This window comes from Dendronephthya gigantea, unplaced genomic scaffold (genome assembly GCF_004324835.1).
Source record: "Dendronephthya gigantea isolate DGI-Jeju-01 unplaced genomic scaffold, DenGig_1.0 000023F, whole genome shotgun sequence".
NCBI classification, from domain to species: Eukaryota; Metazoa; Cnidaria; class Anthozoa; order Malacalcyonacea; family Nephtheidae; genus Dendronephthya; species Dendronephthya gigantea.
The window spans coordinates 2,057,056-2,083,516 of NW_021163033.1; the positions used below are offsets into that span (position 1 = coordinate 2,057,056).

The following is a 26,461-nucleotide window of genomic DNA, read 5'->3' on the forward strand; positions in this document are numbered from 1 at the left end:
ATAGAGTTCCGTTACCAACGTAGAAGACGTAGAACTGGAAACATAGAGATATATGGAGGCGAAAATTTTCGAACAGTCTGCTGGATTAACTGTATAAATTATAAAATGTTAAAGCTGGATAAATTATAAAACGATAGAAAACGTTTAGTGTTTGGCTTTGATACTAGCAGAGGTATATAATAGCTGCTGTTTGCTACTAAGACCTACCACGCGATGTAACCACACAATTAAGTACAAAATAATTATACTGACGCGAGTCTAATTGAAATGCGCGAGAAAATCATTTGTTTACTCTCCTTGCAAGAGCTTCATGAACAGATATTGCTATATACGTTTCTCCAGTTTCTGGCTTTTCATTGCCGACACGGAATCCGTGTACAAGATGAGATTCACGAGCGCAGGCATCTAGCGCGGTGTTTCATAACGTTAGGTTTCAAGATTTAACTTTAAAATCAGGGGGGGTGTTAGTACATTACATCACTTCCACAGAGGAGATTTCGAACTTCAGTATTTTTTCCTACTAGCTATGTAAACATTTGAAGCATGCACAGTGTAATAAAATAATATCCTGTTTTAGACAAGGAAAGATCGCTCTGGCTTACCCAAAAAGGGGCCGGTCACCGAGAGACTTTAAGACTGACTATTATACGGTAATCGTCAAACCGCTAACGACATACTTCATTTTATATCTCTGTAATGACTGTTACTATTAGAGCTTCTACACCAGTTTGGAAACGTATTAAACACCTATTACATGAGTAGCTGTGATATTTAACAATGATTTGAGAAGCAAACTAACAAATATGCCGTATTTTGCGCTTGAAGTTTACGTTTTCTGTACGAATTTCATGCTGTGTGAGAATATAATGTTTAAAGCGTGCAATTTATACGCTATAAATACGCGACCAGTGGGTATAGTTTGCCTTCTTAAACCGTTCCCCAACTTAATGCTTGTTCGAAATGCTGAATAAAACTGATATGATGAAAACTATCACGAAACCGGTCATAATATAGCTGTAAATGAAAATTCTCAATCGTGTTCTTTAGGAATCGCAGAGACATAAATCAGCAGGAGTCTGATGCAGAGACATAAAATCAGCAGGAGTCTGATGCATGCAGAGACATAAAATCAGCAGGAGTCTGATGCAGAGACATAAAATTAGCAGGAGTCTGATGCAGAGACATAAAATCAGCAGGAGTCTGATGCAGAGACATAAAATTAGCAGGAGTCTGATGCAGAGACATAAAATTAGCAGGAGTCTGATGCAGAGACATAAAATCAGCAGGAGTCTGATGCAGAGACATAAAATTAGCAGGAGTCTGATGCAGAGACATAAAATCAGCAGGAGTCTGATGCAGAGACATAAAATCAGCAGGAGTCTGATGCAGAGACATAAAATTAGCAGGAGTCTGATGCAGAGACATAAAATCAGCAGGAGTCTGATGCAGAGACATAAAATCAGCAGGAGTCTGATGCAGAGACATAAAATCAGCTGGAGTCTGATGGAGAGACATAAAATCAGCAGGAGTCTGATGCAGAGACAAAAAATCAGCAGGAGTCTGATGCAGAGACATAAAATCAGCAGGAGTCTGATGCAGAGACATAAAATCAGCAGGAGTCTGATGCAGAGGCCTAAAATCAGCAGGAGTCTGATGCAGAGACATAAAATCAGCAGGAGTCTGATGCAGAGACATAAAATCAGCAGGAGTCTGATGCAGAGACATAAAATCAGAAGGAGTCTGATGCAGAGACATAAAATCAGCAGGAGTCTGATGCAGAGACATAAAATCAGAAGGAGTCTGATGCAGAGACATAAAATCAGAGACTAAGGGAGGTTTTCCGCTGTCGTGTTTTTTTGTACAACGTATACGCACGTAAAGGTTTAAAATAATTTAAATAATACTTATAAAATCAACGATTGAATAGATGCATAGGGTTGGATTCTGTCCATGATTTGGCATAGAATTAATTATGCCACAACTTAGAAGGTTTTAAGTTTTTCCCGTACGTGTACGTACGTGCAAAAAACGCGACAGTGCAGAGCAGCCCTGAATGATGAGATCTGCATCCTATGCATAAATCCTATATATTAAACCAGTATATCTATATATTTTAGTTGTGTCAGAATAGGTGGGTTCTATACGCGATACCAGATAACCATAACAATGTCTGACCAATACAGGGTGTATCAAAAAAAAGGTAATCCAACTTTGGTGCGCTATTGTACGTGAACTACTCATTCTATTAACGAATTTTTTCCACATTCCGAAAGGTTATGCTTTTAACTATCGAATGACATGTTTTTGATACCAAATGGTGAAAAAATGAGCAAATAGGAGGCTGATAAAAAGTGTTAGTCGAAATCGCATATTTTCACCTCTGAGAGTTGGGACTAAAACCATTGAAAATTAACTCTCTTTGGGACTTAATTGAAGAATTTTGCTTTTGAATAAGCTACCCGCATATGCATATTAAGTAGGAATAAGGAAAACATTCCAAGCAATGCGGCGTAAAACCAGTGCAAGCTGTGACATGTTCGTGATTAATTGTTTTTTTCTTTTGTTATGCACTGCTTTAATTAGGCTCAAAGGTGAAAATATGCGATTGCGACAAACATTTTTTATCAGCCTCGTATTTGCTCATTTTTTCACCATTTGGTATTAAAAACATGTCATCCGATAGTTAAAAGCCTGATCTTTCCGAATGTGAAAACAATTCGCTCATAGACTGAGTAGTTCATGTACAATAGCTTGTTGAAGTTGGATTACCTTTTTTTTGATACACCCTGTATAATCAAAATAAAATTATACGCCTTATTTTATGGTTTGAAAAGACAACCCAATTAGTTGTCAACCCAACTATAATGATCATTTTATGTTAAAATTTGAGGTCGAAGCAATAAGGCTATATAAAAGCCGAACAGTCTCTAATTGTGCATGGCTGCGCATAATTTTGACCAAATAGTGTAAATTATAACTTCTATTTATCACATGCATGCTAAATATCCACAGATCTTTTCATGAAATGTTTACAAAATATAAAAAGATTTGGTAAAGCGAGCAATAATCTGTTAATGATTATACTAGAAATACATGCATGCAGAAACCCCTCGCCTCGGTTTAACAAAATAAGTTATTAATTAAGCATAGGGATGGTAACATGATTGTTAGAAAAATTACTTATGTGAGAAAAAGAAATTGAGAGAAGTGTTGAAATATTTTTCTGCACGTGGAAGCACTGTAGTCATAGCAACTCGCATTCTCGCAACGGCCGTATATTTTTAAAGAATTAAAGTTTACCCTCATATTTTTGGGAAAAAATAGCAAAAATACGACAAGATTCTTACCTTTTTCTGGAAGTTAAGTTACTCATCTATAGTCAGTGTTATGGTAAATTATTTTAATTATTAATTACCATGAAATATAACATCAGACGTCTCATATAACTTCCGAAGTTTTATGTTACGCTTCGACTGGTTTTTGCACGGGAATGTTTTGATTTCCTTTTTTTTTGTCATTATGAAAACGGAGTTTATAAATAAAATTATAATGTCGTTTATCACATAACACATTCAGATTTTATAGTGAAATACATTTGAGAATATTAAAGTTGTGTATACTTTTTAAAGCTGTGGATGAAATATTATCAAGTGTAAAACTGATCTTCCGACTTTATTATACACGGTGAATTCGGTCAAAAATTTGGTCTTGTTATTTGTTAAACCGTGAAAAGTCCTGACCACATTCGAGTTTTCCTCTAATTTAATTAAAAATACATATATTCTTTATTTTATGAAAACATAAAATTTATAAATTTCATCAAAATTTTGCAAAATGACAGTTATTTATTGACGTTTGAAAAAACAAATTTTTGTCTCGACCAATCAAGAGCTTAGTGGTTCACTCTGGCGCATGCGCATAACGTAGAAGACCGTCCATGGCGTGAGGTCCATTGCATAATGGCGGACAACTTTGATTTCGCATTTGCACATCGTGGGTGTAAATATCCGAGCGGAATTAGTACCCTCGCACGGTGCTCCGCCACAGAATACCTAACAGAAGTAGAACTCCTGTACTTTTTTCGTAAGTGTGATTCGTCATGATTCGTCACTTAGCAAGTGCATTTTTTTGAGGTAGTCACCCCCCTACCAATATCAAATATGGCTTGATTTTGGACACTGGCAGGGGGGTGACTACCTCAAAAAAATGCACTTGCTAAGTGACGAATCATGACGAATCACACTTACGAAAAAATAGTATAGAGTTCTACTTCTGGTAGGTATTCTGTGGCTCCGCACCGGCTCGGGGAAAATACTGATAATAGTACGCATGAATATACACAGGAATTCAACGACTGAAATAGTGCTAGGTGGGTTCCTGGAAGAAGACAAAGAAATCTTCAACTCCCACGAAATAATTACTACATGCTGATAGCGTGCCTTGTTGTAACATAATGAAATATTTGATTGCTTTAATCACGAGAATAGATAAAACAGAAATGGTCGCATAAGTGGTTGCGTGGGCTTTATTCACAATTTTTAGTGCTTTCTCGAGGAATGATATGAGGAGCAGAACAGGAAATTTGTATCCTAATAATAATTCCACGTTATCAGGGTTAGTCAGGGAAATTATTTATGTGGTAAAGGGTGCACAAGAGCTGTTTTATGATGAATTTTCCATGATTCTATCACATCAGCCACCTTGACATATGTTCACAACACTTACGACTTGATGCATGGAAACCAGGCATTACAGACGCATGATGCGTCCATACGAACAACCATTTAAATTCGTCTAAATGGACGAATTATATGCGGAAAAATCGTCATGTTGATCTGTCTGTTTGCCCGTGTGTAAACACGGACGAACTAGAAGACGAACTATCCTTTGCTTGCTAAAGTTCTTCTAGACGCATGCCGATGATCCGTCTCTAGTATGAAACAGACCAATGTGTCTTAAAATTTCTATGATTATACGATTTTTATAAATCTTAAATGTAACTCATTACTAACTCATTGCATGAACTCTTTGAGAAGGAAATGAGCAAATACATTATAAATTGAAAAGGAAAATAATAATAGCTATACGAAGTACAGTACTATTCAATCTTCCATGCATCCAGCAATTATTGCGGGCACGAACTACCGCAAACGAGCCCGCAATATTTTTCTGCTAAAAGTCAAACAGTACTCTTATCAGTATTCCTCTCAAAGGGGGAGCGCTTCCAATACGAAACCGAAAATAAAATTTTACTCGTTGAGGTGTGGTGATTTTTCCCCTTCTTGTTATACTTATAGATCACAAGTTGGTCTGTTATGGAAGTAGTTCATTGTCGTGAACGAGTCTTGTCTAGTTCACATGCGCAAATAGAGATCATCACAACAGCCTCCTTGACATGTTCACAACACTTACGTCTTAATTGGCATAAGAGGCCACTTGCCTTGTGAATGCAAACATGCAATAATATAATGCTATTAGGGAGTTTTAAACTACGGTTGCGACTATACGAGAACACGATTCGTCATTCTTGGATGTTGGTTGCTTGCGCCCTTAGCTAAAACTCGTAGTCGTCGAAATGTTGAGTACAAGTTTGTTGAATAATTTTGTATTCAATTGTCCAACGTGTACGTGTTTCATTAGATGACGTAGGCAAACAGAACCGAGTTTGGCGGGAAAACGACGAATCTTGTAAACTCGAAGTCTGCTAAAGCATTGGTTTCAATTTAATTGTAATTGTCGTGCACAAGTCATTTTCATCGATGAGAAATAGTCCGGTGGTAAATTTGTCTTTATTCCTGTATGCCAATCGGCCTTTGTTAGTTAAACACAAATAGAAATAATTATTCTATCGCATCAGCCACCTTGACATGTTCAGGCGACACTCTGCCAGGAATAAAGAAGATTATGTAACCGCTTTGGGTCTTACGGTTTGAAGAAGTATTGTTGCCTTCCATTATAGACAATAATTGCATGGCAGTATCTAGATTTCAGTTTGAACTTTCAATGCTACTTGAAATTTTTAGAAGCGGCGCAGGCAGTTAGCAGGCTACATAAATATTAATACAAAATTTTCATTTTCAACTCCGGCCAAGGTTATTATCGTTTACACTCACAGCGGGCGATTGTTAAAACGTACGTCGTAAAGTCGATAAATCAATTTAAGTTTCATAATAAGATGGCAAAGGAAAAACGCTTCTGTTGATTATAGCATGCCCTACATTACTGCGAGTCGCGAAAATATTGTGTGCTGGTAGGATTTCAAGATACTTGATCTGTTAATTCCTTTACTGAATTCAGGAATAAGGTTTATGTTATCTGAAGAGTCAAGACAACCAATGACAATTTCGAGAATGACAAGGCCTGAATACGACGACATCAAATGACAATAACCAGTTTAACAACGGTAATAAAACACTCATAGCCACATCGAGTGGGCGATATGTTATAACGTTCGTAAATGTTATGTATGGCAAATAGACTTCGAAGAAATCAGCAATTTGGAAAGGTAAGTAAAATAAACGGTTTCCATGCAGGTAGTGATCGTCCTTCGACAAACCGTTTCAAAAAGGCTTTCATTGATAATTTAAAAGTGCCGGAAATATATATGCAGATTATTATTTATAACGTATGCTATGTACCCAGCAGGCTTAAATGTTTGATTTAAAAAGGTGAAATTAAACGTTAACTGTATTGATCTCGAGAAAGCTTCAGATTTGACTACAGCTCCCGCTATGCGGCTACGAGATTTGTCGTCGTGGTGTTGTACGGATATACGCCACCTTGAGGTGGCCTGATAAACCTCAGCATCCACTTTGATGAAGTGTATTTATTCTGTGAAGTATCTACGTTTGCCATTTCGAAAAATACACACAATTAAAGCCGCGGTGGCCTCGAGAAAGAGTTGTTTCGAATTATTTGCAGGAAAAGACGGGAAAAAACGAGTCATATTGCTTCTTAAATCACGTGGTGAAGACTACGAAGTTTTTTCAAAATGCCGTGGACTGATGGGCGACGACTACGAATCTATGGCTGATGCAGGAATGTCACGTCAATACGTCAATATATGTCTGGTTGCCATAGCGGTAGCCGTAGTCAAATCTAAAGTTCTCTACATTACGCACCAACACACTTACAAAACTTGGTTGTTTAAAATGATTCAGGCAATGGGAGAGTATGAGGAAGTATGGAAGGTAACGGAAACAGGGCGACCAAAGTCCCTTTGGAAAGAGTTGGTTCAGGAATACAGGGGAATTCATTTGAAGAAGTCGAGAGAGACTTTAATTGTTCGCGGCAAGTGACAAAAATTAGACAACGTCTAACGCCGTATATCAACAGCTGATGTTCTCAAATCCTATCAAAATGGAATGGTTGGACTTGACGTGGTCTAGATTGACATTTCAAACTATACGCGGTTATTGTATAAAGCATTATATTGTTAAATACCTGCCCGAAAGCTGTGCGCTTAAGACTCTGTCATGCGCCTCAAATTGGAACACTCAAGGAATCAAGAAAGGCGAGTAAATTGTTTTATAAGAAAATTTTAGAATAATGAGTATGCTAATAAGTTTACTTCAACACTTTCGTAATATGAAATGATGAATAATTAGTTTTATTTTTGGAATTATAATGTGATCATATTACAACATATTAAGGCAAAGTAATATTACTAGAAATCAAAGTGGTACGCGGGGATTATGTGCGATGAGAAATATAGAACATTAGAATACAGTTTCTTTAACAAACGCTTAGACATTGCTCAAACTACACGACTTGCAAAGTGTTGGATAGAATGCGTAGCGACAATGATACATACATATTTGCAGTTGTTTAAATTCAATAGAGTTATCCCTTTGCTTACAACTGATGAATACACAAATTCCACGAAGTAATACCTTAAACAGGCGACCAATATAACGAATAAACCGAAGTAACCGTATACTACATTCGGCACACACATACACATAACCATGAATGAAACAAACACATATAGTTTTGAATTTTTTATCAGGTCATGCGTAATAAAGAAACTTGAAGATGTTGGGGCAGGGGGTAAAACTACTTATCTCAATGAGGGGTGCGGTGAGAAAGTCCATTTAAAAAGTCGATTTCAAAGATTCTCTTTGTTATTGGTAAGTTCTCCTTTTTATTTTTGGCAGACATAGTCATATTTGTCTGCAATAATCCAATTTCACCGAAAATGCTTTATTTAACTTGTTAACAGCTAGCAATGAACGAAAGTTAACTTTCTATCATAACTTAAAGCATTTGGGGCCATATTGAAAAAGCGAACTAGCATCCAACTTTCGTCAAATTTTCACCAACTTTCGTCCGAGAAAGGCTCCGAGCTGTAATTTAATTCGACATTTCCTCTATATAGTTCTACATTACAATGTCTTCACCACAAGCTGGAGACCGGACAAGTTCAAACGTCAGAGAAACATCACCAGGTACTGTTAAAATGACATTGCAATAATTATAATATAACCCATGGCACTTTGGGAGTGCACACCAAACCTGTAGCATATGCTAGATATTCTATGCAGCTAGCTGGCACTATTCCTGTTAGGAGCACCTACCTAACTAGTAAAAAGTTTTTAACCTTCACAATACCAATACTGTACACATATTGTGGTAGGTACATTCACTCCATTGCACTAGCTTCTGGTGGCACACAATTTGGTACTAATTCAGCTATAATTAACAGTTAGCCTCGTTCCCAATGAACATTTAGTTCAGGCTAAAAAGAAAAAGGGAGCTATCCCTAAGCAGTGTTGATAATTTTAAACAATTATCAAAGAAATTTCAGTCCAAAAAAAAGAATTGCACGCATTATTGCACACACTAACAGTGTTGCATCGTGGTCAAGCAGCATACAGGAAGAAAGTAATTACCGATCACCGTTCCTCGTTCAAAAGCACAAACTTTGTTAACCCTTTGTTTACCCACAGCATTGTTAACCCTTGCTTTACGAGGTTATAACCACTCAAGGAATATAAGTTAAGCAACATACAAAACAGCAGCAGTGCAGAATCATACAAAACAATTACAACAATTTCGTAACTTTATGAAAGCACTTAAGTAGCATTTCTTTTCCATGAAGAGTAATTTTAACTACAAAAAACCGTCGCTTTATAGAAGAATATTCCAACATTGTTGAAACTCGTTTAATAACATAATAAATTGTACTCTACCAATCACCAGATGCTACAATTTTGTCGGTGAAATAATCCCACACAACCACAAGCACTTGATTTTAGCAGGGTATCACATTTTCAATCCACTGAAAGAGGTGGACTAATCCAACTATTATCTTATAATACTTTTGTTTCTCAAGGTGGAAATACAAATGGTATAGAAAATGATTCCAACAACATACACGAAGGAAGCAATAATCAATCTTTACCAGGTGATACAAATAATATAGTTAGTATTTTACCGCATGTTTCTATACAAGAATGACTGATCAAACTATTATCTTATAATACTTTTGTTTCTCAAGGTGGAAATACAAATGGTATAGAAAATGATTCCAACAACATACACGAAGGAAGCAATAATCAATCTTTACCAGGTAATACAAATAATATAGTTAGTATTTTACCGCATGTTGCTATACAAGAAGGACTGATTAAACTATTATCTTATAATACTTTTGTTTCTCAAGGTGGAAATACAAATGGTATAGAAAATGATTCCAACAACATACACGAAGGAAACAATAATCAATCTTTACCAGGTAATACAAATAATATAGTTAGTATTTAACCGCATGTTTCTATATAAGAAGGACTAAACAAACTATTATCTTATAATATTTTTGTTTCTCAAGGTGGAAATACAAATGGTATAGAAAATGATTCCAACAACATACACGAAGGAAGCAATAATCAATCTTTACCAGGTAATACAAATAATACAGTTAGTATTTTACCGCATGATTCTATACTAAAATTACTAATCAAACTACCAACTACACTGACGGTCTTTTTCTATACATTTCAGAAGCGAACATCCAAACGGTACAATCCATACCCCCTGGTACAGTCAGCATACAGGAAGGTACAAGTCTTGAAACTGCAGGTACAATTATATATATATTTTTAGAGCGTTTATTTTTAGCAGCACACAACAAGATAACTATATCCCTCCACAATCTTCTCTTAGAAGGCCAAGCTATTCCCACTGCATGAGTTGCAGATATTTCTAAATAAACTTTGGCCTTCAGCATTCCGTCAACTTTTTAGGAACAATAAGTTCTCCACAGCATGTACCCAAAAAACATACAATGTGGCTTGCCCACCACTTGTAAGCCTTTACGTTTTTATCCCTCTTTTACTTAAGCTTCCCCCAGAATTTAACCTTCTTTATTGAAACCTCTCTGTCATACATCCAACAAGGCACAAGATGACTATCATATACCATTCAGGAAACCTCTATTAGTTTCAGTGAAACACTACGTACTCCATTGCATAAATTTGAAACAAAATTAGGAACCATATGGTTCCAAAAACATAAAAATTCCACTTCCATTATAGGGCTTCACTCCCTTAGTTTGTAGAAACACAGGGCTAACCTGTGTTTCCGGACACTAAATTCCTTGCTGTAATGGATGCTTAAAAAAATTCAACATCTGGCGCCTGCCTTCACCGCACCCCCTCTTCTAACTTGACATCTCACATTTAGGGTAACTAATTCTTTAATAGGATATACCCTATAGAATATATTAAGGTATAACATAGCAACATATGAATCACTAGTCCCAAGCATAACATTTATAAATAATCTTATTTTGGTCGCATAAAAATGAAACAATTTAAAAAAAAACTATCAGCACTCTCCATGATTGCTGATTAAACAGGACATGATAATTTTGTTTCAATGGTTTAAAAGCATTCAACATGGCAATCCTCTGACATCAGGCTTACAACAGCAACAATGAGTTGCCTATATTTCATTATATTACTACAACACTGCGTGATGAGATTTCAAAAACAGGAAACGTGGCAAACCCTTCTTTTAGAAACCACCAATTAATTGTTAATCAAGATAATAACCAAACCTATAGCAGCAGGTTTTATTACTGTTTTAGATGTGCCAAGTGCCATTAGTCAGCTGCACTCGTGGAGAGTACGGAGGCCAACTCAAGAAAGCGTGACCCCTCCTGGAAACCAAAGAGATGGAGAACGTGATCCATTACCACTTTAAAAATAGGATAACTAATTGAAGAAGAACTAACGACAACTGAAAAACTGAATTACTATATAATATATTCAGAGCGGGTGTTACGTAGGTTTCCAGATTTAATTTTGAAATCAGGGGGGTGGAAGTACATATTATGACTTCCACAGAGGAAATTTCACAATTTCGTAATTCTCCTAATGGGTATGTAAACATTGTAAATTTAAAAACCGATAACGTGTGATAAATCTTTAACTTGTACTATATAACATAAACCCTAGTTCATTGAATAATAAATATATTCTGTCGCTGTGACTATAGTAATATTGCCAACAAAGTGTTGTGTTATTTCATTTTACTATTTAGCAAAACCTAGTTGTGCCTCCACATAATTTTCAAATAAAGTGAAAACTGTTCTTATTTATCAGGTCAAATTGACAAATATCCACCGATTGTCTTATTAAACGATCACAAAATGTAAAAAGATTTGGAAAAGCGAGAAATAACCTGTTTATGTTTATATAATACTGAAAAGAATAATCATACGCATGAATATACACAAGGAGTTCAACCACTCAAAGAGTGCTAGGTGGGTTATTGCATAAAAGCAAACAAAGATATCCACAACTCGAGAGATTAATTTGATTGCTTTAATCACGAAAATAGATAAAACATAAATTAACATACAAATAATGTATACACAGGTAACAGTCGGAAAATAAATGCATGGTAGCAATATCGTAGTAGCAATTAATAATTGACACACAGAATTATTTTCGAGTATATTATGCCGCAAAATAGCAAAAGCCCATAAAAGAAGAAACGAATAATTTGTTTACATGACCACTTTTTTTAAGAATACCACATATGTTGAATTGAATAAAAGAAAGCACAGGAGATGTTCAACAGAGTTCCGTTATTACAACATAAAAACAAGACCGTAAAAATTAAGATAATGGCTCACAATTAAGGAAGAGAATTTGTGAGAATCTCTACTAAGATGAAAGAATGTTTTACCGAGTTCCATGAAGAGATATTGCCATATACTTCTCCCCAGACTTCTGCTCTTCATTGTTGACACGGTCAGTTCAACCGACATTAAATATTAAAATACCAGCGGGGGGGGGGGGGTTGATAAGAACAACTTCCACAGAGGAAATTTCCCAATCTCTGCGAACTAACGATGTAAACATTTTACAAATAATAATGCTATCATATTAACGTGTCGATTAAAGCAACCCCCAAGTTTCAATAATTATTCTTTTAAAAAGTTTAATAAATAAATTAGGTGTAATAATAGTTATCACGAAAGAGGTTGTTACGGAGACTTCGATTCACTCGATCTTTTTATCAAATAGTTTTAATTTGCATGAACGAGTATACATCTTTACCTATATTATAGCTTCACAAGGGCATTGTCAAAACACAAAACTTCTCAGGCCCAAATACCACTGATCTCACCCTCTCCACGCCTACTTTTACTACCTCATCCCAGTGTTTTTGCTCGGCCAAATCCGTAATAATTATATTCTTAAAAGTATAAACTAAATGTTAACTTTAACTTTATGAGTCATTTAAAAAATTGTCAGTCTTCTCAACAGAGGTCATAATAGCTGCGAAATCGTCTGGTTTACGGTCTCAATGAGACTGATCGTGACTCAGTGATCTAAAATCAAAGAGTCAAATCATAGAATAAGCTAGTAAATATGCAAATATGGGCCATATAATATGCACATACTGTAGTAGTGTCAGAATGAGTGGGAATGTATAGCTTCTATATACGCGGCTAACACAATAACTAATAACATCACCTGGTAAATATAGCGACAATAAACGCGCCTTATTTTATGTGCTGAAATAACAATATTAAAGTCACCAGGTCATTGTATCATAAATTTACTCTGGCGCTGTCACTAGAACGTGTCATCAACAAAACGATGTGCTATTATATTTCAATGTTTGAGGTCTGAGCAATAAGAGTATATAGCCGAACTATCTAGCATGACTTAATCGAGGGTACGCATAATTTTAACATTAAGTGAAAATTATTAGTCAAAGTGACAGAATATCCACAGATCGTTTCATTAAACGTTTACAAAATATAAAAAGATTTGGTAAAGCGAGCGATACCCAGTTTATGATTATACAATATATACTCAAAGGAAAATAATACGCATGAATATACACAGGAATTCAACAACTCAAAGAGTCCTAGGTGGGTTCCTGGAAGAAGACAAAGAAATCTTCAACTCCCACGAAATAATTACTACATGCTGATAGCGTGCCTCGTTGTAACATAATGAAATATTTGATTGCTTTAATCACGAGAATAGATAAAACAGAAATGGTCGCATAAGTGGTTGCGTGGGCTTTATACACAATTTTTAGTGCTTTCTCTGTAATCCTGAACTAAGTCTCCAGTCAAGTCATATACTGATGAAGACACCAGTTGTTGTTTTACCGTTCGCTATATTTTGGCTCGTGCTTAAAAACACATCATTAAAACCGATCATATCGTCAATAGATTGCGCATCTTTTTAATCGACTATGCGAATTCTGAAGTCAGAATATTTACCATCACATTAAAGTTTCAATCTTTTAAGACTTTACAAACTGATAAATTGATTCTAAATTGGCTTTAACGTTAGGCGAATTATTTTGTATGTAGATTACCTAACACCATGACCATCGAATATCGTATTTGCTGCTTTTGCCGCATGGTATTAGTGAAGCTGTCAATCTCTGTATATGATTATCATCAGGCATCTTACATATCTCGATAAGTGATTAATACTCTTTCTTGTCACAAAATTTTCACAAGTTTATTTATATACTTGACGCTCATGTGAAAATTTCGAGCTGTGAATTAAGGCGTGAGAATCTGATTAAGCCAGCAGACTGGTACATAACCATAAAATAAGGATGACCACAGTGTCACATGACTACAAACAACGATCACTGATTGGTGCCTTTCTCTAATATGTTCACAAAAGGCTGAATTTTTTCATTTATTGATCATTCGGCTCATGCAGTTTCAACTATTCGCATGTACTGTTCGTGTGGCATTCATAATGTTAAATATTGCCAGATGGACGTAATTTGCGATTATTTCTGATTCACATTTCTTTTGTGGATAGAGGCAAACCTGGTTTCATTTTTAACATCAATGGCAAATGAGTTGCAAAGATGAAATGTTATTCCAGTCAACTTTGCGTGGCAAATGAAAGAAGACCAGGTTTCAAGTTTTACATCAATGGTTAATAAGTCCGAAAAAGTAAAATACTTATCACCAGAAGATATCAGACCTTAACAAAAACAACTTCCAGAATGTTGTTGAACTCGGATCGAAGTGGAAGGATTATATTTACTGCGCTTTTTTGTTGATATGTTGTTTGAGATACGGAATTAATTATTCGTCACTGTCATTCGTCATGCATACCAGGCATATATGCATGGTATGTTCTGGCACAGACCTCGAATATTTCAGGCGAGTAACTATATAATTTTGATGCTTTAAAAGTAAATTTAAACTTAACAATGGTCAGAATGGTACAGATTATGTCGAAAAGCCTATCATATAATGACACGAATCCTACCTACTTTGGAAAAAAATGCTTTACTCCCAGTAGTGACATGTTGCTAACATCATAAACATATCATAATTAAATGACGCAAATATGCACTGTTCTTAACACATGCATATGCATGTAAGCAGTTTTCCATAAAATTAAAACATATAGTTTTGAAATTATATATAATGTATTAGGCGTAGTATACTCGTACTGCGCTTAATACATTATACTATATTCCATACATGTGGCATTATAGCATCATAAACTTTTTACAACTGATTCAAAACACAATGCTTTATTTGACTGCATCACAGGAAACCAAACACAACATTGTGTTCATTAAGGCGTTACGTCTGGTTTTCTAACGATTATACGACCTTTATACAGCTATATACAAGCTATATACATATATATATTTATAAAATCCATTGAAATATCCCATACAAGATTTCCCTTTCAAACCTGATTAACCGATTTTGACTCGAATTATTGATAAAAATATTTTTTAAAGACAAATTTCATAGAGTAAAAAGGACAAATTAACAATTATACATTGTAGACATTTATGTTTACATATTAGCTAAGAAAGTCCAACGTTTCCATACTAGGAGATCTTATATGAGGGTTATCACGCATATAACTCTTGCATGAAATCCATTTTGAAAAATTTAACGGTTGTTATTATGTAATTAGAGTATGTATACTTAAATATCGTTTCAATATTTCTTTCCATATAGATTTGACAATTCCCTATTTTTGATTGCCAAATTAATGCGTGACGTATATATTATTGGACAAAAGCCTAGAAATTGCTTAGCGAATGAATTCTTCATGCTGGAAAGGAAGGAAACATTTGCTTTAATTGGCAATTTTCTGGTTCTTCTACGGCCTTTGCACGTGTGAAAAGGAGTAAATAAAAAGAATTATTGTAAAGAAAGTTATTGTACCGAAGGCTTGTTCACCAAAAGACTATTATAACAGGTAAAAAAAGTACATTTGCACAGGTATATATAGCAGCTATTATATATACGTAAGGGGGAGATTGTTGTGTGTTTGCTTGAAAATAGCTAGGTGCGATGTTGAAAGCGCGGAGGCACTTTATACTCAAAACAAATGTGTATATAGAGTATAAAAGAGTAAAACATTTCATCAGTTTTGCTTTAGAAGCAAACAAACTGTGTAAATGTGTGGAACATTTACATACGCGGTTTTGATTCTCATATTTAAAGTCATATTAAATACGACTTATAAATACGATTATTCTCCATATGGCCAAAAACCCTACATAAGAAACGTATGTATACGTTCTGTTGCTAAAAAGTGCACCTTCAAGACCAAGAAAGAATCTAATCGCTTCTAATATAGCTTCATTACACAATTTCATATCACCTTGATTTTGTATAACAGAATAGTATATACTCAGAGCTAGCAAACTGTTTGCTTGCGCCAAAATTTACTTAGTTCTTCTTAAACTTCAACACAATCCTATATACTTTTGCAAGGAGCACAGAGTCGTTTATTATCTACGTTTCGAACGTAATCAAATTAGTTCAAGAAAATCCAAATTAGGCATGCTTAGGCAACAATTAGGCATGCTTACATTGCAAAATCCAAAAAACATCGAAACTTTTTCTTCCATTTCTAGGCTGATAATAATCAAAATGGGAAAATTTGGGAACAAATTGAGACGCTCGTTTAGGGGTCTTTCTTTCAGAAGAAGAAACCGCGGAAGGAGAAACGAAGAAAATGCTGAAGGCCAACCAGACGCGAATCCTATCCCTACGCCTGCAACGGAACCCGCTTCCGAAGATAACAGTGTTCAAGCTGAGAACATGGTATCATCTGAAATGTCACAACAGGCCGGTGTCCAAGATCAGTCTGGATCAAGCGATGAAGCAAGTTTAATAACACCCACGGAAAATATTCCCGGCGAGCAAAATGCCGAAGCTGCGTCGAAATCGAAAGAAAACGTAAAATCATCTGAAATCTCGCATGGTGAGACTGCTCAGGACTGCAATGTTCAACATGCATCTAATGCAGATGGAAATCAAAGATCAGAACCTAAGTCATCAAACCTTCTCTCAATGAAAGACGTTGGATGCATAACAAAAACTGAAAGGGGAAACCCGATCAGACAAGATGGTATCGGTGATCAACCAGTAAGTGTATCATCAGAAATGTCGGAAGCGGAGAATTTTCAAGATCTGCCTGGTCCAAGCAGCAATGTCCGAATAGCAGAAAATAATCAGCGAGGCCGTAATGACGTTCCAGCATCAGCAGAAGTTCGAGCATCAAGGCCTCCGTCAGCAAACCTTCTACTCATACAAGAAGCAAGGAACATTTATAGACAAACCATCATGCTTGGGAATCCGGTTACACAAGATGCTGTGGGACACGACGCTATGATAGCTGATGCAGAAGAACCAATAGAGGCACAAAATCAAGAAGATGACGGTTATAGCACAGACTGATAATACGGACAATCAAAAAATAAACATTAATGCATGTGTATATATACTAGTATATGAAATTAAATAAATACTATAACTAAAATAAATAACGATAATCAGTTAAACCACAGTTAATAGAATATACATGGTTTGGAGACCACGTAAAACTATAATACAACTCATTAACTATGTTGAGGTAAATTTATGCAAAAAATTGTTTCTTTGTCATCACAATGTCATGTCTATTGCACAGATAAACCAATACCAATCTTATAATTAACATATTTTTCAAGTCAAGATTAAGGAGCTTAGCAAAACGAATGTCATTGGTAAATTTGCCTAAAATACAATAGACAAGTGACGAGAAAGGAACCATTTTTTGCATAAACCAGGACAATAACATAGTTAATGAGTTGTATTGTACTTTTTTAGTCTCCAAACCATGTATATTCTATTAACAGTGATTCAATAAAATGTATTTGTAGTTAAACTTAGTGTTAGGACGATATGAATCGGGGCAGGTTTAGTCAGAATAAATCACACCGCTTAACTTCAAATTCCAAATACTAACAACGCTATTTTACATAAAATCTATTAATGTGATTGTGCAAGTTAGAGCTGTAGCAATATATTCTGACTTACTCTGGATCCGCCACTTAATCAGGAATGGTGTAAATGGGGTATAAGTTCATTGCTCTGAGAAATCAATTATTATAAATATATAAACCATTATATTATGGCACAGATGGTTGTATCAACGATGTAAATAAACGGCGAAAATAACGGTGTAAAAGGTAGAAAAATTATACGATTTCATTATAAAACGAGAGTGGCTAATATTTTGTTTTTGGAAGAATATACAGCTGTTTCTGGAAAAATACTTATTAGCTTCTCTCTTTCGGTAGTATACATGCTAAAAGGCAGCGGTCTGTTTTGCAACCCATGTAGGACTTCATGTTGAGTTGACAATAAAAGGCAAATTCAAAAATTTCCATAACAATTATAAGCATTAAAATTGCATAAATTTCGACCGCGTATATGCATTTCAAGCGTAGATATTTCTTACCGGGGTTATATTTGATGCTTTTGAAACCATATCAACATCAGTCTTAAACGGTATGTTTTACTCCTTTTTTCACAAGTACAATGATAAGGCTTGATTTGAAGAACGCGTTCTATTGCGATGATTACAGTTACTATAAAATACTAAATAATTCTGGTATTTAAGGCAATAGGAACGGTAAACGATTTCGATCATTCTCGTAATGAACGCAATGATATCCACCTGTTGCTAAAAGGTGCATCTTCATGACCACGAAAGCACCTAATCGTTTTAAATATTGCTTCATTAGACAACCACCTAGGTGAAAAATAGAGGTCTCTTAATTTTCAAATAACGGTGTATAAACACTGACACACGTTTTCATGCTGTATTGGTCTATAATGATGAAGACGTAGCGAGTTTAAAATTGCGAAGTGCAAAGAAAAAAAGTCAAACGAAACACCATGATACAGTGTGTGTATTTATTACTTATTGCTGATGTTGTAAATTTTATCCTGCAGCTTATGTTGTCATTTTGATAAAAGGTTTTCAAAAGGAATACATCCGTGGTTATATACATGCACTGTCCGCCAAAGCAATTTTGACGTAAAACCCGGCCGGAAGTGCATTACTTTGCCGTTGCCATAGTTGCTGTCTGCTTAGTGTTAAAAAATGAATATATTAATATATTTGCAAATTTGTTGCAGCTTTCAAAAAAAAAATGGGGGCATTTTGTAGTAAACTGAAAAACGTATTTGTGTGTGGTTATGGCATGGAAGAAGATCAACCTACAGCTGTTTCTGAACAACTGTCACCATGTCACGTGTCCAATTATGGCATTGAACAAGGTCAATATGAATCACCCGAACCACAGCAGACCACAACTGTTTCTGAACCACTGTCACCAAGTCATGCGTCCAATCGTTCTCTGATCGTACCGATGCCTCTGTGATGAATTAATAAGGACTAAATCTCGGAGTAAAGAAAATTATATAATAATCGTAAAGGAACTAACCGTAATTCTAATCTGAATAGTAATAGTATTATAGTATATTTAAGGGTAAAATCGTTCTCGCAAACGATATAAATTAAATTAGCTATGATACATAGTGATTATGGATATAAGTCGTAGATGAAGTAGGCCTATAATAGTAAACTTTTGGTGTCTTGACTTTTGGGGTTTAATTATATTAATTAGTGTACACATTAATATTTAGGTAAGCTGGGAACTATTCGTGTTCACATTGTAATAACTACATCATAATTTGATAATTGAATGATTGCAATTTGTATGCTTTCTTGCCATATCATTAAATCATACTTGTTTTCGCCTTATATTGTGTTCTTGTGAATGAAAAACTCTTTGCGTTCGTGAGGCGCAGGAACAAAATACAACGAAAATTTGTTCTTTCTATCGTTTATTTGGGTTGGCGCAGTACTTCTACAAAACGCACCATTAATACAGAAAAAGAGCCCAAGGTTTAATTAGGAATTAAAAAACGAGTCACGTGTCTTTATGGAGTAATTTGCACAAAAAGGGAATGTTGGGAGATTACGAGAGAAGCTTGTCGAGTATTCTCCTAACATTCCCCCGAGTGCATTATTACACAAAAAAAGCACGAGGCGAGCTTTTTTATTTCGTTTAGAATATAAGAAGAAATTACAGGGCAACGACAAAATTTAATTGTTGATCAATAGTGAAATTCTCTCTACACGCTACTTAAGATGTTGCTTAGCAACAAAGACAGCTCGGTTTGCTTTCAGCAAGCGACTTTACAGCTCAAAATTCAGCTCTCTTTCCGAAATTTTTGCAAATATTTCTTCGCTGGCATTAGCGCTTTGGTTTTCAGAACTAGACTATTGCATTTTAGTATTTCATGTTCAAGATGTTAACTCATTTTGTTAAGTCTTGGACGTTAATTACTTTCCACAAGAGGCGGGAAAATTTCAAGAAATACAAACAAGCATGCCGCACAATGCACCCGCATTAGCCAATGAAATTGCTAGTTATATCACACATATATTATAATCTAATTTTATGCGAGAATACTACGTCATGGTGAAGACATGCTATTTTGGTCTGTAGTCCGTCATAGAAGTGATCATAACGGAAAAGCGACCTTCTAAATATGCTATGATTTTAACTACGTAAAATTACTTTTATAGCGATACTGGATTTTAATTCTAATTCATTTTTAATAAGAAAATGCTTCCATAAACATCCAAATGAAATGAAGAATGTGTATCAAATATTCCTCAAAGTTTAACAAAGTATAACGTCTATAAAGTCCATCACTTATTAACAGCACAACGGGTTATTATAATCAGCAGTTACTTACATTTAAAATAAAACACAGAACGACTAATAATTCAAATTAAGAAGAATAATTTATATATATTGACTAGTTAATTTTAAGGCCTATAGCGAGCCTGATGCAGCCTATATTTTCATTTAAAACGACTTATTACGTATATTTTCAACGTTTTGAAATATGTTTAATGCATAAGGATTAATACATATAAATTAAAATCAACAGGAGTCGTGGATTATATCAAAACACGATAGCTTCAGTAACTTTTAAAAACGTCTTTGTCTATCGACATTGTAAGATGAATGTACCTCCTACAGGGACGTGGGAACGCAGTAAAGAAAACATTTTATACACCAGTCTCAAAGAGTCAATAATACGGACATAGAATAGCGAAGTTTTATATCAACTCTTATTAAGAAATGAAAGAAATACTTCACAAGATTATTTGCGCTGAAAACTTAATCATTGGACGTAGTACTGGCCACCATCAAGATTTCAAACGACATTTAGGTTTAAACGGGAAAGTGTTTTGAGATTCTATAAGAGCTGGTCATAGTATTTTGGTTTCAGTTATTTCAGGAATGCACAGGAAAATGATCAAACTAACTTTCAGGTGACGTTATGTGTTATTGAAAACCCTAATTTATACATGCAAAACAAAATGCAAACCAATCTGATCTTGTTATATAAATTAGCAATCTTAATACTTCATTCAGGCAAAATACTTTTATACTATATTCCTTCAGACTATCACATAGCTAATCTATATAACATTAATTAATTCGGACATAAAACATCTTTCAGAAACTTGATATCTAGGCAACAAATTCTCAAAATATCAACGCGCATTTACCTTTAGTACCATACAAAATATCCATGAAAAGTTGCAAAAAACCTCAAATGGACATGCGAATTAGTTTACCTTGTTAAATCTTCTACATATAGCTACTGTTAGCTGCTAATATTTTATTTATGCACCCCCTTATATTCTTTTGAATATTCAATCGGTAAAAAAGCTAACCATGTTAACCTATATAAAACTTTATTTATATGCTACTATAACCACATTTACAACTACAAACTCTAGCTGTACTGTATAAGGAATTGCCCTGTACTGTATAAAGAAATGATTACTTGATTATCTTAGCTTTATAGCCAGCTTGTAGTCGAAATTGGTAAGATATAATAAGATTTCATTTGAATACGGAATTTTTGCAACCTCGGCAAATCAAGGCAAGGTCTTAGAAGCCAGGAATTTGGTGCATTATGTTCAAATATAAATGTAATTGAGACAAATTGTAGCCGAGAAAGTGCAAAAAAACTGCTTAAAAACTGTTAAAAGGTTACTTAAAATCAGCCGTTTGCCATTCGCGGTTTGCTATATTGCATCCGCTAATTGGTCTCTGTAACTGTCCTCCCCAAAAAGTATAAGTTTAATTTTTATAAAACCGCTCAATGCTATATGCTATATATAGACCTGTATATAATATATACAACGATATATAATAATAAGGTAAAGGCTGTAATCTCCGTGTATAATGACAGGTGTATCGTTCGATTACAGTTTGCCAATATAAACATACCGTTGTGAAATATAGCTATTTCATGCCAGTTACATCTGATTCTTGCTTACTAAGTAAATCTGGAGTGTTTTCATAAACGTTTACATCATAACTTAACGAGCTATGGTTCATGGTTCAATATCGGATTTATATAAAGGAATTTTCGCCAAACAAATATGCAAATTTACTAAGAAGTTTTGCCTCACCAGAACTGTGCGATAAGTACAGTTAAACGGTAAGTTTTTTTATTGTTCTTTAACCAATATATATTTTTATTATTTCTTTATAGTTAAATAACACGCGTTTTATGGCGACAATTACTAATCAAAATGTTGATATTTTACGGAACTCAAACTTATAATTTATGCTCTAGAATGCATGAAAGTATGGGTGAAGTATTTAATCCATTTAATTTGTTCAAAGAAAAGACCCTTCTATAGAATAAGAAACAAAAATCCCTCTTAGATAAACTTTTTTATGTCATCTATTAGGGCCTGGGTAATAAATAGAAGTCTCACAGTTCCTCCAAAGGGGTTTTATTGGGACACGAGTAAAATTGCAACGTAGCAAAATTTTGACTCATTTATGAAAGGAAAAAATTGGCTTAACATCATTATATGTAAAATCCTTATTGATAACATTATTTATCTATTAACAACTCATGCATTATCTTATAATTCCTGCCATTTTGAAAGTATTTTGAATAGAATACATACATTATTCGATATAGATTAGAACCCTGAGAGAATAACTATTTTACAGAACGCATGTCATGCACAAGCGCCATTACTCGCTAACGCTAACTTGTTGACACGGCATAGTTAAAATGGAAACATGCATGCACCAATTTCGTCACCGCATGATCACAGATTAAATTGGCTACAATCAGGGCTCTAAATTTAAGTCACTGTTCGACCACCTCTTATTCCTATCATTAAAAATGAATTCCACTGCATGCTATTTTTATTTCCTTGCGATAATTCTCAAAATTGACAGCATGAATTTTTTTGAATGCATTGAAGAAGACACATTCAGTAACCAGTTGTGACTGTACAGATGTATTAACATGCATGCATCTAATTAATAAATAATAGTTCAGAATATTAAAGGTCTATATATAGCCTGTGAAAATTTATTCCTGGTTCATTGTTTCAGTAGTTCATTGAAATTCTTGATAGGATTCTGTTGTAGTTTGAAAAAAATGGGAGCAGTTTGGAATAAACTGAAAAGTAGATTTCTGTGTGATTATGACGAGGAACCAGATTATCAACTTGAATCGTCTTAAACACAGCAACCTCCAACAATTGTTGAAGAACTGGCATCAGGTCGCACCAACCGTGCCTTGATTGTCCCAATATCTCTGTGATACCCCAGATCAAATTATCAAATAGTAAATGTACGTTTGCTGACTATTATTGTAGTCTTAAATAATAATAAATTATTTGAAAGTAAAGTCGGTTGCGAAACAACGGTTTGAAAAAAAGTGTAATGATAAATGTTATTATAATGTAATGTAATGTAATGTAATGTAAAAACTTTATATAAATAGAGTACCCAAATATACACCGTTATCCATGGGCATATGCTTAGGGGCACTGATAAATAGTACAAATGAAGTAAATTAGTCATCGATAGAATAACAGAAAACTTTTGTTCGAAGTCTCAGTGACATTATATCACTCAATTATTGATGTATCGTTATAACTACAAGCTCATGCATGCAGTGTATACTTCATAAATAATTTTTGATATAACTGTGATACTCAATATTTAAAGCCAAGCAGTTTTTGTTTGCTTATTCGCTTGTTCTCCTCTTTGCTTATTGCTTATTACTCCTTGTTTGCACCCTGCATAGGCACCCTCCTTAGAAGCTGAGTGTGTTTCTATCACGGGTTCTTATTGCTAGAAGGATTCCCACAAGTTTTTGTAGGTCATAAAAGGCCAATGTTGATCGGTTTATATCAAAGTCTATACGACATGCTGTCGCTTCAGAGGATGTGGATATTTTAGAGAAAGGGGCGAACAATTAACTATAACAAACGCATGTTCCTTGAAGAATTTCATTCGCTAAATAACAAAGAAGCAGTTAATGAACACAAAGAGTTCCCACGAATATACATTCCTTTTGTCAGAAGACTATAGATTAATGACTTGCTAGAGACACTTGATTGGACATGACCAGCTAAATAGGGCTGTTCTGTTTTATTCTGGCTTGTATATACTCTGAAGAAGGTCGCAGTTAGCGATCGAAAATTTAGTCTTTTAAATAAAGTTTTAGATCCGTTTCAACCTTTTTAATTGTATAATATATGTACATATAGGTTATCTATATAAGATTTTTTAATGCCACACTTCCTTTGGCTTTTCAAGGAGCGTGACAAAGAGTAAGTGATAGGAGTGGGATACAGAGTATTGTGGGTGCTCTGAATTGGCTATAAAAGAGCGTGATAAAGAGTTAGTGATGAGAGTGGGGATACAGAGTATTGTGGGTGCTCTGAATTGGCTATAAAAGAGCGTGACAAAGAGTAAGTGATAAGAGTGGGATACAGAGTATTGTGGGTGCTCTGAATTGGCGATAAAAGAGCGTGACAAAGAGTAAGTGATAGGAGTGGGATACAAAGTATTGTGGGTGCTCTGAATTGGCTATAAAAGAGCGTGATAAAGAGTTAGTGATGAGAGTGGGGATACAGAGTATTGTGGTGCTCTGAATTGGCTAAAAAGCGTGACAAAGAGTAAGTGATAAGAGTGGGATACAGAGTATTGTGGGTGCTCTGAATTGGCGATAAAAGAGCGTGACAAAGAGTAAGTGATAGGAGTGGGATACAAAGTATTGTGGGTGCTCTGAATTGGCTATAAAAGAGCGGGATAAAGCGTAAGTGATGGGAGTGGGATACAGAGTATTGTGGGTGCTCTGAATTGGCTATAAAAGAGCGGGATAAAGAGTTAGTGATGAGAGTGAGGATACAGAGTATTGTGGGTGCTCTGAATTGGCTATAAAAGAGCGTGATAAAGAGTTAGTGATGAGAGTGGGGATACAGAGTATTGTGGGTGCTCGGAATTGGCTATAAAAGAGCGTGATAAAGAGTTAGTGATGAGAGTGGGGATACAGAGTATTGTGGGTGCTCTGAATTGGCTATAAAAGAGCGTGACAAAGAGTAAGTGATAAGAGTGGGATACAGAGTATTGTGGGTGCTCTGAATTGGCTATAAAAGAGCGGGATAAAGCGTAAGTGATGGGAGTGGGATACAGAGTATTGTGGGTGCTCTGAATTGGCTATAAAAGAGCGGGATAAAGAGTAAATGATAGGAGTGGGCGTCATTAAACTTTAAACGGCAATAGCTTCTTTTACATGCCGAATTTTATTACCAAACAGAAAACATTGCATTGCATTCTGTTGCAACAATCAACTCTTTATACAACTGCTCTGCGCCCTTACTTATTAAGTATTCATTAATGACTGCGGTATAATGAAAGACTAATCAGGTTAGGCCTTTGATGTGATGCGCTTCTTACCTCGCCTAGCCGGGATAACTCGCTCCATGTAAACAGGCTCTTAATAATAAGCTCGTAACTGCTCAGAGCTCTAACGCATTTGCTGACAACTAATATGAGCTTTTACTTATAATTAAGTCAGTTTTCATTAAGTGCCGTCGAACACTTGCTCGTCCCAGGGGCAATTTTGGACAAGTGAGCTGCTCATTCGCCCAGAATTGCCTCTGGGTAACTTAATAATTCTGCTAATACTCAGGAATTGATTAAAATCCATGTTATGGATATAGTATGGATGATACTAATTCCCATTTCCATGAAATGGATACAGTATATGGAAATAGTATGGATGCTAGTTGCATGGAAATAGTATGGAAGTTTATAATATCCATACTAATTCCCATTTCCATACTATGGATATAGTATTTAGATATAGTATATATGCATGCTAGTTGGAAATAGTATGGAAGTTTACAATATCCATACTAATTCCCATTTCCATACTAAGGATATAGTATATGGAAACAGTATCGGTGTAGCAAATTTCCATAGTATATGGATTTCGAAAAAAAATCCAATGATAACTTACTCAGAGCAAGTACTCGTTTGCTCACAACGATTCTGAGAACATTTCTCATGTGCCGTGCATATTTGCTCTGGGCACTGAATTGCTTCAATCGCTCATGACTTTTCTAAGCACTGCCTGATTTGTCAATGATGAGACTCGATTCAGGTCATAAATGAAATAATCATCTGTCTGTTTTGTGATTTTGCAGGTCAATTGAGTAAAAATGTAAATGCAAAAACATCCGAATAAGAAAAGGTATTCATTTGCTTCATTCACTCACCGATATTT

General features: G+C 35.1%; 3 protein-coding genes and 1 long non-coding RNA gene across 4 annotated transcripts; 3 read left to right on the forward strand and 1 right to left on the reverse strand.

The window, feature by feature from the left end:
- Nucleotides 1–1,095: 1,095 nt before the first annotated feature.
- LOC114522735 lies at nt 1,096–1,815 on the reverse strand. Its single transcript, XM_028543478.1, has one exon. The coding sequence runs from the start codon at nt 1,813–1,815 to the stop codon at nt 1,096–1,098; it is 720 nt and encodes a 239-aa protein (XP_028399279.1).
- A 4,717-nt stretch (nt 1,816–6,532) lies between these two features.
- LOC114522736 (AAC-rich mRNA clone AAC11 protein-like) lies at nt 6,533–9,765 on the forward strand. Its single transcript, XM_028543479.1, has 6 exons — nt 6,533–7,513; nt 8,009–8,129; nt 8,378–8,447; nt 9,335–9,427; nt 9,500–9,571; nt 9,665–9,765. The coding sequence occupies exons 1-6, from the start codon at nt 7,476–7,478 to the stop codon at nt 9,763–9,765; spliced, it is 495 nt and encodes a 164-aa protein (XP_028399280.1). The 5' UTR covers nt 6,533–7,475.
- A 62-nt stretch (nt 9,766–9,827) lies between these two features.
- LOC114522744 lies at nt 9,828–11,453 on the forward strand. Its single transcript, XR_003686939.1, has 3 exons — nt 9,828–9,901; nt 10,003–10,080; nt 11,090–11,453. It is a non-coding gene; the product is annotated as an uncharacterized LOC114522744 (long non-coding RNA).
- A 4,040-nt stretch (nt 11,454–15,493) lies between these two features.
- Nucleotides 15,494–17,614, forward strand: LOC114522610. The gene is made up of 2 exons (XM_028543346.1): nt 15,494–15,731; nt 16,396–17,614. Exon 2 carries the CDS (start codon nt 16,412–16,414, stop codon nt 17,219–17,221), a length of 810 nt encoding a protein of 269 aa, XP_028399147.1. The 5' UTR covers nt 15,494–15,731; nt 16,396–16,411; the 3' UTR covers nt 17,222–17,614.
- The last annotated feature ends 8,847 nt before the right edge of the window (nt 17,615–26,461 follow it).